The sequence below is a fragment of the Barbus barbus genome, assembly GCF_936440315.1.
Source record: "Barbus barbus genome assembly, chromosome: 34".
NCBI classification, from domain to species: domain Eukaryota; kingdom Metazoa; phylum Chordata; class Actinopteri; order Cypriniformes; family Cyprinidae; genus Barbus; species Barbus barbus.
In genome coordinates, this window is record NC_136762.1 from 2831383 (window position 1) to 2849497 (window position 18115).

At 36.2% G+C, this 18115-nt stretch overlaps 1 protein-coding gene across 1 annotated transcript in view; it reads right to left on the reverse strand.

Moving 5' to 3' along the window:
- Nucleotides 1-637: 637 nt before the first annotated feature.
- Nucleotides 638-18115, reverse strand: part of LOC306854185 (platelet-derived growth factor D-like) — a 30159-nt gene continuing 12681 nt past the window's right edge. Inside the window, exons 3-7 of the mRNA XM_079392007.1 lie at nucleotides 16547-16724; nucleotides 9736-9789; nucleotides 9333-9528; nucleotides 7525-7739; nucleotides 638-2405 (exon numbers count right to left, since the gene is read on the reverse strand). Coding sequence (XP_079248133.1) covers nucleotides 2277-2405; nucleotides 7525-7739; nucleotides 9333-9528; nucleotides 9736-9789; nucleotides 16547-16724 — 772 coding nt within the window. The 3' untranslated portion in view covers nucleotides 638-2276. The remainder of the gene's footprint in view (nucleotides 2406-7524; nucleotides 7740-9332; nucleotides 9529-9735; nucleotides 9790-16546; nucleotides 16725-18115) is intronic.

An 18115-nucleotide genomic window follows, 5' to 3' on the forward strand; every position in this document is an offset into this window, starting at 1 on the left:
CACTAGCTATGTTTCCATCACCATGTTTTTAAGCACATTTTGAAATATCACATCAGAGGAATAGGGATGGATTCTGTTTCCGAAAAAAAATTAAATTTAATTCCCCAAAAAGTTTTGACGCTCACTTGAGGTGGTTTTTGACGTGAAAAAGAGTTAATGCGAATAATGTTAAATAGAAACACATTTGCCAAATAAATTAAAATGTAGCAAACATTAAACCCACGTGACTAATGTCCTCTGAGGGTCTTTTTTTGTTTTGTTTTTTTACTGTTGGTTGCTAGGTTGCCAATACCACCTCATCTGCTCAAACTATTATGGGTTATGAAAGGTTCATATTTTGGTTTTGGGAGTCTCCAATAACAGGCTGATATGCATGCAAGGTAAAAAAAAAAAAAAAACCTTTTTTTTTTTTTTATAATATGCATTTATTTTTACCTTATTTGTTCAATGACTCCCAAACGATTCCCCTCTTGTGACGCTAATTTGTGGTGATTGGTCGATTAAAGCCGTGTTTGTGAGCGGTGCTGCTTTGTGTGTACAAGACTGAAGAATAAATTTGCTAAAGAAGTTAATGTTTAAGAAACTTATATTCTAGCATGAATTCTATTTTATCAAAAAGACAAACAAATCCAAGACAAACATGACACAATTCTTTTATTTTTGTGCTTATATGAGCCGATACATGTTGAAAACGGTCGGGCTGACAGAAATCAGACATGCGCGAGAAACACTGTACTCCACAGACGACAAAGAATCATTGCTTTCATTTTGCGTGTCTTAAAGTTTAATAAAAGCACTTTAAAGCCTCGCAATTAAAGACTAAATCCACACCGTCAACATCCGTCCCTGCAGCAGTATGAACGAGTCCCGCAGGGCCAACGCTAAATTAAACTCAGATCAGGGAACAGAAGAAGGCCCACGGATTTACAGCGAGACGCTGCTGGAGCCGATCACAGAGAACAGCATGTCATCTGAAGAAATATGCAACACAATTATATCACCGGAAACCTCAAGCGCTTTTGTTGGCTGATGAAACATCAACAGACCACTTTCATCTACATCAACATCTATAATAAAGACTTGACAAAAATTCACGTAATAATGACTTGGGAATATTTCTCATAATAATGACTTGGCAAAATTCACGTAATAGATTATCATGTAATGTTTTCCGTAAAAAGAAAATTCAAAATGTCTCATAATTGTAAAAAAAAAAAAAAAAAACTTTCTCATAGTGACTCGTGAAAAATTATGTAATAATGACTTGCGAAATTTCATGTAATGACTTGGTTTTATATAAAAAATTCAAATATTTATCATAGCGACTTAAGGAAAAATTAATATAGCAATGACTTAGATTCTCATAAAAATTAAAATATTTCAAAACTTTAGTTTAATGTAATGAACTAGTTTCTCATAAAAATGTAAAACTTTCTAATAATTACAACTTAGTCTTCCATAAAAATTCCTAATTTTTTCATGACTCATTTTGTCAAAACTTTCTCATAAGTCATAATGTCTTGAGAAATTTCATGTAATGACTTGGTTTTTCATAAAACTTAAAATATTTCAAAACTTTCCTATAATAATGACTTAGGTTCATGTAAATGACCGATTTTATCATAGAAATTCAAATATTTTAGTAACGTTACAATTTCATGTACAATTTCACTATTGTGATAAATTCTCAGACGCATTTTGCAAAATTATGACTTACAGAATCATATTTTAGAGTGGAAACAGGCTTCTATAGTGGTTAAATCAGTTTATTTGTCAAATTAATGCATACAAAATAAAAATAAAGTGTCATACCTTAACATAGGCTTTTTTAAATCTATTTAAACTATGTTTCTGTTCATTTTGGGTAGAAATGAACGTGTTTTTATGAGAGTCACTCAGACAAGAAAGAATATGAAAAAAGCCACATACAACAGCATGGTCACAGATATAAAAAGACAAAAGACAGTTCTTTTAATAAATAACACTGGTTTGGATCAGATTAGTGAGGGATCCGCCCCTTCAGGGAGCTCTGACGTCTGATTGGTCTCAGAGAGCAAAAGCCTCATTAATATTCATCTACATTCCATTGGTGAGTTCCATGTGACTTTACTGGACACAATAAACATCTAAACCATAAAACTGAAACAATGAAGCTACATTATATCAGAGTCTCCCAACACCGCAGACGAGTGTGTGTTTGTGTGTCTAATAGGGTTTTTGTTTATGTGGACGCATGACTTGTAGCTATACGTCTGAATGGCGTACTGTGTGTGTGTTCATCGCGGCGGTCTGGACTGACACACACAGTCACAGCTCTCATGATGCTGCAGGTAAATCTCCTCCAGAACCCAGTGAGCTCGTGTTTTCTTCCTGTAGAAACTCGGACCTGGAGAAAACTTCAGCACCTGACAACATACACATGAAATATTAAGAGAGAAATTTAGTACATTGCTATTAACTACAACAACTAGATGCAAGAGTCAAATAAATGTAGCATTTGTTTTGTAACTAGAACCAATTAAATTAAAAACATGTAACTATAGCCAAATGTAAAAAAATTAATAAATAAAAGTCAGTAAATTATTTTGCTTGAGTATAAACAAATGTAAAATTAAAAAGGCAAGTTTTGTTCTTTAACAATTCAACAAAATCAAATAACTTCAAAAAAATTGTTGCTTTTACAACTAAATGTGAAAAATCAAATTCAGTGAAATTTAACTAAAAATACATTTAAGTTCGAACAATTGTGTTCTTTACAGACTAAAATGTAAAAAAAAATACAGTAAATTGTGTTTAACTATAACAACCTAACATCTAATTTAGCTCATTTTGTTCTTTAAGAATTAAACCTAATCAAATTTACCTAAGTTTATTTTATTTTTTACAAATAAATGTAAAAAGTTCTATTCAGCAAATTTGGTTAACTATAACAATTAAAATTGTACATGTTAAAAATAAAATTAAGAAAAAATAAATAAAAGATCAAGAAATAAGAACATAAAATAACCTTGCTTATACACAGTGAAACTAAAATTAAGGCTCTGGGTTCTATTGCAAGTTCTAAAAATAATAATAATAATAATAATAATTACACAAACAAAAATAGCAGCAAACATTATAAAAGTCGTACTTTAACTGCGTTTTCATTCAAAAAAATCAACTGAAGAGTAAGTCTGTGTGATTTTCTGTGTTAATGGATATTAAGCAGCAGATGCTGTTTGTAGAATTAAACCCGGAACATTCCATAAGAATGACTGTAACAGTTTATTACAATATTTATCCCTTATCAAAATAACCAAAGCTGCAGGTGTGTCTGGAGCCACAGTGATATTTGTTTGTTTGATCAGGGCAGAAAATAAAAGATTTCTCAGTTGATTTGTTTACCAATCGCTCTAGATGTGTTGTATGTTCAAAGCTCATTTATCTGTGTGTGTGCGCGCATGTCTCATATTAGTCAGCACTGACAGCCGCAGCCAATCACATTTAGCAGATGTTGCCGTGGGTAACAGTCTGTTATTCTACACAACAGCTCTGTGACAGCTGTCAATCACTCTACAGCTGGATCATGGTCATGCTGATGTCACGTCTTTATATGCAACTACATCTCCCAGGATGCATCAGACATCCCATGAGGCTTCGCTCCAGTTATTAACACTAGATTGGGTCAGACTAGGTTCAGGTTGAAATTTGACTAGGTTTGTGTGTCTTCAGTTATTGGTGTTAATATGTTAGGAAGTTAAAGCAGAATGTAGATGAATGCACACAGAGCATTGTTCAAAACATTCATTGTTCCTGCTCCGCTACTGAATCTACAGCAACTGAAATGATGTTTTATATGAGTTATGAGTCATGTGACCAGCACAAAATAATAAAAACACAGTAAACAGAGCACAGACTCTCGCTGGAGTCACAGGACAACAAACACCGAGCTGAAGGAGTCACGAACAACAACAACTCTGATGAAGAGCTGCTCGGAGATAAAACTCACGAATCGGTTCAAAATCTTATAGACATTAGAGGCTTTATACCATATCATCTTACATATGTCAATTAACGACTAATGATGAGTGTGCAACTTTTCATATGATCAGAGTTTTGTTGTTAAACTATCTATTATATATATTTTATACAATTATATCTATAAAAACATAATTTTAAATAATTTTTTTTATATAAAATAAGTATAAATTCATTCAAATGTAATACTTTTCAAACATGCATACATCAGCCACTGAAAAAAAATAAAAATAATAACATGTGAAATTTAATTCAACATTATTTTGAGGCATAAATGATTACTACCAAAAATAAATTAAATAATTTTCTAGTTTTAAAAATTCATATTTCTGTAACACTTAACAAAAGGTTCCATTAGTTAACTACATTATCATACAGTAATAATTAAAAATACTTTAGCCATCTTAAGCATTTGAAATATCAGTTATATATGATATCAACCTTGACCGTCTGAAAACACTAAATAAATAACCAACCTACACTGAACATAGTAAACAATGAAATAAAACTAAAAGGACAGGTTTAAATTAAATCTATAAGACCTATATTCCTATAGTGTCCTACACAGAGGAGGAGAATTCCTTTATTGTCCTATTAATTAAACCTGAGGAGGTGTGTGCGTTTGTTTTATTATTTCAGGACAAACAGGGGAAAGAAGAAGAGACAGGCAAGACCGTTACAGACAGCACACTTTACAGCTGTCATCAGTTCAGATAAAACTGTGTGTGTTTGTCTCTCGATTGATTTCATGTGTCATTTGCTGAAAATCTCACACAGAACAACAAGCGTCACACTGGTCACAACTGATCAGAGGAAAACAGCAGCAGACGGAGACAAAGACAAATAAAGTGTGTGTGTGTGTGTGAGAGAGAGAGAGAGAGCTATGGGATAATGGAAAGTGAATGGATGGAGAGATACAGTGGAGTTTCAGCACACAAAATACAGTGTGTGTGTGTGTTTGGAGCTGATAAGCCGAGAGAGGAACACACACTTCACTCGCTCAAACTCCACAGGAAAAACAAACGCCGCTTCTGACAAACACAGAATTCACCATTCCATGGCTACATAAGATGCTGTGCATACCAGTACACACACAAATGCTCAAAACCTCAACATTTCATGCTGAAACGCCGACTCTTGTTTTGACTGAAATCACCACTCATTTTGAGATGCAAGAGCAACATCCAATTCCTGAACGAGCTGATTCTTTTCAGTGAATCGCTTCACAAATGGCACTAAATGATTCATTTGCACATCAGACTGATCTCACTTCAGTGATTCTTGAGTCAACACCTCTTCGATTCAATGATCGGTTTAGATCAGGGCTGTCCAAACTCGGTCCTGGAGGGCCGGTGTCCTGCAGAGTTTAGCTCCAACTTGCCTCAACACACCTGCATGGAAGCTTCTAGTATGCCCCGTAAGAGCTTGATTAACTGCTTCAGGTGTGTTTGATTAGGGTTGGAGCTAAACTCTGCAGGACACCGGCCCTCCAGGACCGAGTTTGGACAGCCCTGGTTTAGAGTGACGCAAAATAAGCCAAGTGGTTTATCCTCATTGATCGGCTGAAAAAAGCAAGTTACTAATTCCAAATTTAGTATTGATTACTGTCAATAAAATTATATTTTATACATTGTATGTCCACATACAGTCACGGCCAAAAATATCGGCACCCTTGGTAAATTTGATCAAAGGCAGCTGTGAAAATTAATCTTTATTGTTAATCCTTTTGATCTTTTATTAAAAATAATAATAATCTAACCTTTCATTGGATAATAAGAATTTAATACGGGTGAAATATCATTATGAAAAATGTTTTTCTCAAAAACACGTTGGACACAATTATTGGCACCCCTAGAAATTCTTATGAGTAAAATATCTCTGAAGTATATTCCCATTCATATTCACAATTTTGAGCACTCAAGGGTGATTATGAACATGAAATTATCCAGCCGTGGCTTCCTGTTTCACAGAAACATAAATAGGAGGGAAAACAAAGCTCTTAATCATCCATCACAATGAGAAAAACCAAACAATATATTTCTGATGTGCAGCAAGTGACTGACTGACTCTGTTAGAAATCTTATAATGGGCCATGTTTGGATCTTCCAACCGAACAATAATCCAAACACAAACCTCAAAAACAACACAAAAATGGGTCACTGAGCACAAAACCAAGCTTCTGCTGGCCATTCCAGTCCTCTGACCTGAACCCTGTAGAAAATGAGTGAGGTGAACTGAAGAGAAGAAGCACCGTCATGGAGCTGTGAATCTGAAGGATCTGGAGTGATTCTGGATGAAGGAATGGTCTCTGATCTCTTGTCAGGTGTTCTCTAACCTCATCAGGCATTATAGGAGAACATTTAGAGCTGTTAAACTGACAAATGGAGGTTTCAACAAGTATTGAATAAAAGGGTGCCGTTAATTGTGGCCAATGTGTATTAGAGAAAAACATATTTCATAATATTTCCCCCCATTTTAAATTCTTATTCTCCAATGAAAGGTTAGATTTTTGTGAATTTTTTAAATAAAAGATCAAAATAATTAATGCAGAGTAATTTTCCCAGCCTTCTTTGATCATATTTACCAAGGGTGCCGATATTTTTGGCCATGACTGTATGTCACTGTTTGTACAGGCTAGGTGATTTAATGTAAGATAATACAAATTAATAAAAAACATTGTAACTTAACTGAAATATTACAAATGAATTTATTAAATTAAAAATCAAATATCAAAATTATTTCAGCTACTTCAGCAATCATACCATTTTACATGTTCATTTAGTGTAAATAAACAAACTAAAAAATTAAAAATTTATGAAAAAATACATAGATGTTTTTTAAAAAAAGGCAAAACCAAAATTACTATAACTTAACTAAAAAAAATAAAAAATTCTAAAATATAAAAGTAAAATCTAACTCAACTCAAAATATTAACAAAAACTAAAATAGTATATATCAATGATACTATATCACTGTTGTTTATATTTATATATATATATATATAAAATCTAAAAAAAAAATTAAAAAAATTAAACATGCACAACAAATTGCCAAAATGTAACTAATTCAGTGAAGAGAGAAAATCAAAAAATAAAATCAAACTCAAAATATGAACAAAAACTACTGTATTAATGATAGTAAAATAACACTGTTTTGCTAATAAAATAAAACAAAACATTTGCTCATCTGCCGATCACTATATATTAAATGTCTGCAGAAACCTCTCTTATTGACTAATGCTGGTTAGAATAAATAATACACATGGTTTATCGATCAGTGCTTTTTGTACTATTACTCAAGTAACTTGGAAAAGTAGTACTAGAGTATTATTTTATTAGGGTATCAAATACCTGAGTACTTGATTTTTGTATTTAATCAACCACTGGACTCAACCAATGGAGTGAGTCTGGGGGCGGGACTATGTGTCAGACTGACCAATGACAGATGGAGGGAGTGTTTGGAAACCTGTTTGAAAACAGTCATTCATCAAAGTCCATTGTGGGATACCTCGTGTAGTTTCTTGACTGTTTTTCCGGAGCTGCAGCTGCAGGAGTTCCAGTTGTCGGTGCCGCAGGCACAGTTTCCGCTGCAGCGCTGCACCAGGAGGCATCGTGGGAAAAACACGGCGTTGGTCGCCTTCAGCTCCTCACGGAGATTCACCGAGAAATTGCATGGAGTGCAGCTGTACTGCTTCACGTCATCATAGAGACGGTCGAGATCAACTGAGAGGGAAAGAGAGCGAGACGGGTTTACTATAACCATAGTGACCAGCAAACTACATCCTGATCCCAGTAAAAACAAGCAGACATATAAACCCTAACAAACACACTCTCCATTGGCACTTTAACCTGCAATGTTTCAACTTTATCAGGGCCGCAAGTTCAGTGTGTGTGTGTGTGTGTATTTTGTGAAGAACATTCCAGTGTGTTGTTTTGGATTTTTTTTTCTCACTAATGACTCACATAATCACAAGTTCTGGATGGACAGAGAGGAAGGGAGGCATAAATTAAGGGATGGAAGGAAATCACCTCCGTCTGCCTCATAAAAACTCAGTGAATGGTTAACGATACCGGTCTCTGCGCTGTCTCTGTGTGTGTGTGTGTGTGTGTGTGTGTGTGTGAGAGAGAGAGAGAGACTCACGCTTGTGTTTACGGTCGGTTTTGGAAAGTTCGTGCTCTGTAGTAGTGTGTGTGTGTGTGTGTGTGTGTGTGTGTGTGAGAGAGAGAGAGAGACTCACGCTTGTGTTTACGGTCGGTTTTGGAAAGTTCGTGCTCTGTAGTAGTGTGTGTGTGTGTGTGTGTGTGTGTGTGTGTGTGTGTGTGAGAGAGAGAGAGACTCACGCTTGTGTTTACGGTCGGTTTTGGAAAGTTCGTGCTCTGTAGTAGTGTGTGTGTGTGTGTGTGTGTGTGTGAGAGAGAGACTCGCGCTTGTGTTTATGGTCGGTTTTGGAAAGTTCGTGCTCTGTAGTAGTGTGTGTGTGTGTGTGTGTGAGAGAGAGACTCACGCTTGTGTTTGCGGTCGGTGTGGAAAGTTCGTGGTCTGTAGTAGTGTGTGTGTGTGTGTGAGAGAGAGACTCACGCTTGTGTTTGCGGTCGGTGTGGAAAGTTCGTGGTCTGTAGTAGTGTGTGTGTGTGTGTGAGAGAGAGACTCACGCTTGTGTTTGCGGTCGGTGTGGAAAGTTCGTGGTCTGTAGTAGTGTGTGTGTGTGTGTGAGAGAGAGACTCACGCTTGTGTTTGCGGTCGGTGTGGAAAGTTCGTGGTCTGTAGTAGTGTGTGTGTGTGTGAGAGAGAGACTCGCGCTTGTGTTTGCGGTCGGTGTGGAAAGTTCGTGGTCTGTAGTAGAGTGTGTGTGTGTGTGAGAGAGAGACTCACGCTTGTGTTTGCGGTCGGTGTGGAAAGTTCGTGGTCTGTAGTAGTGTGTGTGTGTGTGTGAGAGAGAGACTCACGCTTGTGTTTGCGGTCGGTGTGGAAAGTTCGTGGTCTGTAGTAGTGTGTGTGTGTGTGTGAGAGAGAGACTCACGCTTGTGTTTGCGGTCGGTGTGGAAAGTTCGTGGTCTGTAGTAGTGTGTGTGTGTGTGAGAGAGAGACTCGCGCTTGTGTTTGCGGTCGGTGTGGAAAGTTCGTGGTCTGTAGTAGTGTGTGTGTGTGTGAGAGAGAGACTCACGCTTGTGTTTGCGGTCGGTGTGGAAAGTTCGTGGTCTGTAGTAGAGTGTGTGTGTGTGAGAGAGAGACTCGCGCTTGTGTTTGTGGTCGGTTTTGGAAAGTTCGTGCTCTGTAGTAGTGTGTGTGTGTGTGTGTGAGAGAGAGAGACTCACGCTTGTGTTTGCGGTCGTTGTGGAAAGTTCGTGGTCTGTAGTAGTGTGTGCGCGTGTAGAGCTGCTCCAGGTCTTCCTGCCAGGTGAAGGGGTTCATGTGTCTCAGAAGCTCCTCCACCGTGCTGACGCTGGCGATGTCGTTGTCCAGAGCGACCGCAGACAGCGGCGTGTCCGTCCCAGAAACCTCCCTGAAATCCTACAGACACACACACACACTGTAAAATCCCACTTTCCTGCAACACATCCGCTCTGTATCACTGTATACGCCAGAGCAGCGGGAACATTCTGCTAAACATCTCCATTTGGGATTTACTGAAGAAACAATGTCAAAACAGCTTCTCCGACACTGAAATACAATTAAAAAGACCAAAAGTTTCATCATCTAGAAGTGTGTAATACTTACTGACATCACTGTAACTGCTTCCCAGTTGGTCAGAGACGCGAGAGGTGAGCTGTTCTGAAAAATAGGCAGACACTTCAAACTTTTGTTGTCAGTTTCATGAATTTTTCACAGGAATTTACGTATTCTACATCAGCGGCGAGGGAAATCTGGGAAAGTCATTATCTGTGCTGATAAATCCTGACTGGAAACACTCCTGACACGCAGCAGCAATCAGCAACACAAACAACATCACTCAGATGAGAATCATCACTCAGGATGTCAACGGCCAAGGAGGCGGAGCTACAGACATCACAGCGCTGACATTTAAAACCGGCCGTAAACGACAGGTGAACATTACACAACCATCAGGAGACCCGAATTAACAAGACCATCAATCCACCTCCACTGTTATACAGCAATAACGAGGAAAGAGAGATGGACAGAATATAGACAGTGTGTTTAGAACAGCATTTCTTGTTGTATATTGCAACTATCATTGGTAGAAAAACAGTTTAATATATTAATACGCAAAATAATTTTATAAAAACTAACCTGTAAATGGGTTCGAGAAATTTTTTTTTTTTTTTTTTAAATAACTTAAGATACTGAAAGTATTTTTTATTTTTTATTTTTAAACATGAAAGAAACTAAAACTAAATGAAAATCTTGAAAATGTTTCCCTGCAGGTTACTTCAAAAACCTCGGTAGTTATTATGGACTCATAATCCAAAGGTTGTGGGTTCGAGTCTCAGGTCCGGCAGGGATTGTAGGTGGGGGGAGTGAATGTCCAGCGCTCTCTCCACCCACAATACCACGACTACTGTTGTAAAATGTTGAGTGATTCAAAATAAAAATAATCAATAAATAGAACAAAATAAAAAAATTAAAAAGATTGCAAGTGATGTCAGTCGCGGAAGCGCAAGTGCAAGTCTGCAGCCAGAACCTATTGAATTTTTCCCTGCAGTTTACTTAATTTCCACAATTTTCATCATACTTTGAAAGCTGACGTAATTTAACAAAATAAACAAAAACTACAAACTATAAAAACTGCAGTTAAAAAAAAAGAAAAAAAGTATTGTAAATTTGTCGATACTTAAACTGCAAGTATTAAGAGACACCTTTAACTAAAATTCTAAGACGAAAACTTCAATATATAAAAAATAAATACACAGTAACCAATGAAACTGTTGCTGAAAATAAAACGTTATATAAATGAAGAAATTTAAATATAAACCATGAAGACTGACATGCAGTTTACTTTAAACCCTCCATATGCTCTGAAAATACACTTCCTTGTGCTGCAACTCTCGTTACATAAATCTGCTCCTGCAGCAATGCAAACAATAGAAGGAGGTCAGAGGTCGCGGGCGGTCTGTTATGATGATGTATCCCATCAGAGATCACGTCTCTACGGCCTCTGATGTCTCACACACACACACACAGCTCGTGTCCTACAGAAACGTCCGGAGCAGAGTGGGAATGTGGAAATGTCAGGAATACCGCAGATTCAGGGAATTACACATGACGGATCCGAACAAACTGCCACCCCTGAACCTGAAGTCCAGCAGCTGCAGGGTTCAACCACGTGACTCATTTACCTTCTAAACATGTTCCTGGTCTTACTGTGCAGGATTCATCAGTGCAAGCTGTTTTGAAAGAAAAATTATCTTTCATCAAAATATAATAACTTGATCTACCTCTGAAACTACGTCTCTGCTGACATGACCATGGCTAAGCAGGTGGAGAAAATTTATATTATAGCAGAAAATGCTATTATTGAGACTGAATGCACAATTATAGAGCGTCACAAGAATAAATTACATTTTAAAATAGAAGAAAAAAGTTATTTTAAATTGTAATTATATTTCAAAAATATTTACTAAATATATATTTAGTGTATTTTTGATCAAATAAATGCAGCCTTGGTAAGAGGCTTTGCTCAGAAACAATAATATATATTACCAACCTCAAAACCTGTTACACTAATTTACATGCAATTTATAATCACTCATATGATCTCTCTACAATAAACCCCATAAAATTCCACAAACAATATTCAATGCTAAAGCAACATTTTCTGCTGCATATTCAGTCTCACTCAGAAATATGTTAACACATTATTCAATGCATCGCTTAAGTTAAATACTTAACTTTACATGAACTTTAGGTTAGATAATTAAGTTAATTAACACTTTAAAACAGCAGAATGATATCTGCGAAGTTGATTTGGGAATTATGACATGGATTTTCTCCAAAGAACATGAATATTGAATTCATTTCATAGCTAAAATTATCCTAATTTAGGTCAACATGCCTTCAGCAGAATACAAATATAAAATAAAACCCCTCATGCATCATTAGTTTTTGACAATGAACATCAAAGATGCAAATCCTAAAAACATTCAAGGAGAATTATCTAATTATAGCTAAAGACCTTGAACAAAATGATCTACAAACATTCGCTAATCCCAAAAGAGAAGCTGAACAAACATCACCGTTGGAAACTGGTCCATATTTTTCAAGAACATAAAACAATGCTTACAGAAGGTCTATGAAACAAACAAACACATCATCTTCCTGAAGAGGAACTCTCCACAACTCTTTGTGCCATTAACAGACACCAACAGCATTAAAGGAGTAATTTTCTCAAAAATATAAATTTGCTAAACATGTCCTCAAACTCAGGCCATCCAAGTTTTTTTCTTCATCAGATTTGGAGAAATGTAGCATTCCATCACTTGCTCAGCAATAGATCCTCTGCTCTGTTGCTTCTGGCTAAAATACGAGTCCATAACTCATAATAACACTTCCTCCAGTGGAAAAAGTCCATCTCCTGTTGTTTCTCATCAAACCCCAGCCACATGTTTTGTTTAGAGCGGTTTTGGCTTGTAAACTGTGCTTGATTTGTGCAGATTTCTCTCCTGATTCAGACCATTTTTCACTGGAGGAAGCGTTATTATGGATTTATGGACTCGGATCTTAGATGGAATCACCGTTTTGAAGTAAAAATGCCTTAATGATGGATTTGTTTCAGTTTTGTCTTCTCCAGATGTTAAGTGATGTACTGGAGTGGTGTGGATTATTTTGATGACTCTCATTCTGACGGCACCCATTCACTGCAGAGCATCCATTGCTGAGACACTGATGCAATGCTACATTTCTCCAAATCTGATGAAGAAACACACTCATCTACATCTTTGACGGCCTGAGGGCGAACACATTTTTAGCAAACTTACATTTTTGGGTGAACTATTCTTTTAATGAGTGTGTGATTCTGAAGAGTTTTTTTATTTTAAGACATGTTTTCAGCTGTCATTTCTCATTATAGAGCTTCTCCATGTATATGTAATAAAGACACAGAACTAAGCTCAGACAACTCAAGACAGGGTGGAAGTTTCCGCATTACATCAGTGTTTTTACACACTCACACGTTCACTTCAGTCTCACGGCCTCTCACTTTCTTGTACTGTCGCTCACACCTCTCTTTGTCTTATTCTGGCTCAGAAACAAATGTCTTAAGCCAAAATTTTGTAAGTTCATCTAAGGTAAAAAGCATTTCAGGTAAGAAGCTGTTACTTTAAGAAGCAGCCACCAAGTAACCACCCAGAACACCCTAGCAACTGCATAGCAACACCTTGGCAACCATCCACAGCTCCTCAACATTGCCAGTTTTGCACAAAACCCAGTTAAAATGCTTAAAATTAAGTTTCATTACATTTATGTTCAGCGCAGGTGTCTGTTTTCATTGTTTCCCAAAGCTCTGAAATTTACAGTTTTACACTCACAGAAAACATATTGCATATTTATGCTAGCAGCTAGCACCAGATTATCGCCGTTTTGCCCTGTGTGGAGAAAAAAAGCCACGAGTAGTCATAAAGCAGGATGGCTTTAGTCCCAATAAATGTTGTAAAATATTTCTCACACCATCTGCTATCATTCCACCATCCAATAGCATCCCCTTTTCAGCGTGTGCACAACAGCTACAGTAAATAAACCTGATATGAAACAGACACTTCTTGTTCTAGACTCATTTTACATCATGATTTTTTTGTGTGTAATATTTTATATTACTTTTGGGGTTATGTTTTGTTCTCTTCTGCTCACCAAGGCAGCATTTATGTAATCAAAACTACAATAAACAGTAATATTGTGAAATAGGATTATAATTTCAAATAACATTTCTGTGTGAATATATATTAAAATTAGGGCCGGGACTCGATTAAAAAAATTAATCTAATTAATTAGAGCCTTTGTAATTAATTAATCGAAATTAATCGCATTTTAATCGCATATAAATATTTGACCTGAGAACAGTGAGAAGTAAGTTTTTTTATATGGATTTTTAAATTTCCCATCCACAGGGCCAACCAAAGCGGTCTCATCAGCTTCTTTGTCCATGTTCACTGTGGTTTGTTTTTGTCTGTTTCTCAATATGCGTTCTTCAGCGATCTTGCGTCCTTGTGTTCTCGTTAACCGTCGAAGTTCAGTTCCAATTCTCAAGAACGCAAGTACAGAGGATGCATGAAAGTGCCCGGATATGTTCTTGAAACTGAGGATGCATCGAGTGCAGACTTAAGAGAATCGAGCCGTTAGAAATCGCAGAAAACGCTGTGGGCGGCCGGTGTACGGAAGCCTGTAAGCTTTAAAGTCGCTCTCACAAATACTTAACGGCTCTTCAAGTTGAAAGTAAACATTTATCGTTTTGTTTTGGTTAATTTTAATAAAGTTATAAGACCCGGAGAAAGTCTGCATTTTTATTGGCATATTAAAATGAATCTTAACAGTAAAACATATAACGCTGTAAAATAAAACAATACAATTATATGAAAGTAATATCTATAATAGTATGAAATGTTTTAATAAGTTATGATATGACATTTTGTAATATTTATTGTTCATTGGCCGTTTCTTATGCTGAGACTATGCGGTCAGTTAAGCAGGAATGCAGTAAGTTACATCTCAGTTCTCATAAGTGTGCGTTCTGTGTTCTCGCGTCCTTCCGAGTTCGTTCTTCCAAGGAAGCTTGCCAAGACTAGGGCTGGGTATCGTTCAAAAAATTTCGATATTGATACCGATACCTTGAGTTCGATACCGGTTCCTGAACGGTACTTTTTTCGATACCAGTTTTATAAAATCAAGTTTTAATAAGATTACATTATCTGAAAAAACTATTTTTTTTAGCTTGTTGATATTTATACAGACTCAAAGTCCCATCTCCTGAGCCACTGCACAAAGGAACAAAATATATCCAACACAATAAATAAATAATTTTAATAAAGTTCAAATAGTTTTCAGTTTACACATCTGTTAGGCTACGTTTACACTAGTGCATGTTCATTTAAAACACATAGCTCAGACAGAATCATCATTTCTAGGTTGTTAAAGACTTCAAGAAATGTAAAACCTTCATCCACTTTCATAAGTGGGTGTTTTATTTTCTTTCACCACATGTTTTATTGTTATTAAATTCTGGTGTAGTATGTCTAATTATTTGAATGCATAAAAACAACTTAGTTTATTTAAATTTATTCTTAAAATAGCCTAATGAAATGTTTTATTTTTCCTCAGAAATTCTGTGTTCTGTATCTGGTTTTCAAATGAAGACATAAAACATTTAATTTCTCTTTAAATTATTGAAAATCAAAGTTTATTTATTTTGGCAAAACAAAGGGAGGTTACTATTAAAATTAAAACATGGAATAACTGTTGTGTGATCATTACTAAAAAAAAAAAAAGTTTTAATTTTAATAGTAGCCTAGTAGTAGCAGTATGTACTGTCTGCTGAACAATATTAATACCGTTAATATTAAAACCGAACTTTTATTTTGACGGGTTGCCTGGAATACCTTTACAGTTCTGTGTGTATATGAGATGAGTTAGTTTTACTCGAATCAAACGGTAAAATGCTCATGAAGTGACTTTCAGAGCAGGTCTGGAGATGTTGTTCATGTCCTCATTTAGAGAGGCGGCAGACGCTGAAATGACCGCGAACGTCACTCGAGCTTCAGTCTGTGTATAATAAACAAACCGCGCGATTTAAAGAGCGGACTGCTCCGTGCGCTTTCGAAACGCTCTCGCGGAGGTCAAACACTGATCAATCTGCACGTCGCCGTTTCTAGTCAAACACAGCTAGTGATGCAGGCTTATTGGCTCACTGATGTGATGAGATTAACCCCTTAGGTATCGAAATTTGGTACCGAACGACAAGACGTTTTTCGATACTCGGTGGTATCGAGGCAATTCGGTCGGTGCCTAAAAAGTATCGAACTCGATACCCAGCCCTAGTCAAGACCGGTCTCCACGAACGCAAGTCCGTTCTGACGCTAGTTGGTGCTCCAGTATAATCGGTCCGCCGAAACTCATCCAGTGAGAAACGTTCCGCGGTGCAAAAATAAGTGCGATTAAAATGCGTTAAAAAAAATTAACGCGTTATTTTTGTGTAATTAATTAATCTAAATTAACGCGTTAAAGTCCCGGCCCTAATTAAAATGTAATTTATTCCTCTGCTCAAAGCTGAATTTTCAGCATCATTACTCTTCAGTGTCACATGATCCTTCAGAAATCATTCTAATATACTGATTTACTGCTCAAGAAACATTTCTGATTATCAATTTTAAAAACAGTTATGCTGCTGAATATTTTTGTGAGAAACATTTTATTTTTCATGATTTTTTGATGAATAAAAAGTTAAAAAGAACAGCATTTATTTGAAATAGAAATCTTTTGTAACATTATAAATGTCTTTTCTGACACTTTTGATCAATGCATCCTTATTAAGTATTAATTTCTTTTAAAAATAATCAGCCATGATGCAAACAGCATTGAAACTCACCAGCAGTGAATAGCAGATTTTGAATCCTGGTTTTGCTACGAAGTAATCATCCGATTTGAAGGTGATTTTGATGAGGTTTGTTTTGGATGTGATCCGTGATGGAGCTCTTTGACCGCACCAGCGGCCCCAGATGATGGTGCTGATTTCAGAAATATCCTCCACTTCCACATAATCATACCTGCAACATACAAAGCTGTCAGTACATCACCTGCACAGGTGAAGCATAAACACCTGATCAAGCAGATCTGCAGGGCTACTTAAAAAAATGCTTTGTTTCTGATCCTCAAATACATCCGATTAGATAAAAATTAATATGATTATAATCACAATTTAGTTTAATTTATATGCTATTATAGTATCTATTAGTATTTTGAATTAGCTGTTATTTGCATATTGTCAGTTCGGTTTTAATTTACTTTAAGTTTTAGCAATTATGTTGTGTGGTTTTGTAAGTTTTATAAGTTTTTTATATTTAGCTTATTTATATTGTTGCTAATGCAACAGTTCTAATTTATTCTAATTTAAGTTCTTCATCTAATTCTATTTTCTATTATTTCAGCTTTATATAAATACACACTGGGTACATACAGTAACACACAAAACCATGATCAGCAATGCAGTAATTGGTAATGTGATATCATGCTTTTATCTAGATCATATAATTTATTCGATTTTACACAAAAAAGAAACTTAGTGTTATATATTTTTCTATGTCCTTGTTTCACTTCTTGCCTCTTTCTCATCCTATAAATTCACCTCATCTCTCATGTGTTTTTTCCTGCTTTATTTTTAGTCTCAATGTCTCGAGGGTCTTTATAAAAAGTATCAGATTCACAGTAAAACCTCTAACCTCAAGGACAAACCCGTAACCAGAGTGTCGCCCCATACACAGATACTCGCGCTGATTGGCTTTCTGCTCATTAAATATTCATATCATGTTTTAACTCTTCAGGCCTTTATTTCTAGTCCAGAAATGCAGAATGAGAACCACAGGAATCTGAGAACCACACCTGTTATTCTCACCCACGTGTTACAACATGATTTAACCATGTAGGACATGCTCCTGGAGGTCCTGGATCAACGTTCCTATGATGAATTAATCAGATTTATAGCTATGTAAAGGGCTTTAGGTTTAGATGCTTGTTAAACTGTTAAACATTTACCATATAGACCAACCCAAAGAGTCAAAATGACACTCTCAACCGTTTAAATAGATCTAATTCATTATTCATAAACGCTTCCATGCAAAGCTCCATCCCTTTCTCTGCCTCTGCTTAAAACCTGTAACCAAATCTAATTCATTACTTATGAAATCAACTATCTGAAGCGTCGCCCTCATCTGAAAACTCCATTACCCGTCTCAGCTTAACTTTTAAATAGATCAAATTCATTCTTCATGAACTCATCCATCCTGAAGCTCCGCCCTCACCTGCAGACTCCATTCTTCTCCTCTACTTAAAACATTTACATGGATCTAATTCATTATTCATGACATCATCCATTTGGAAGCTCCACCCTCATCTGAAAACCCCAATCTCCTTCTCCAAGTAACTCTTACATAGAACAAAG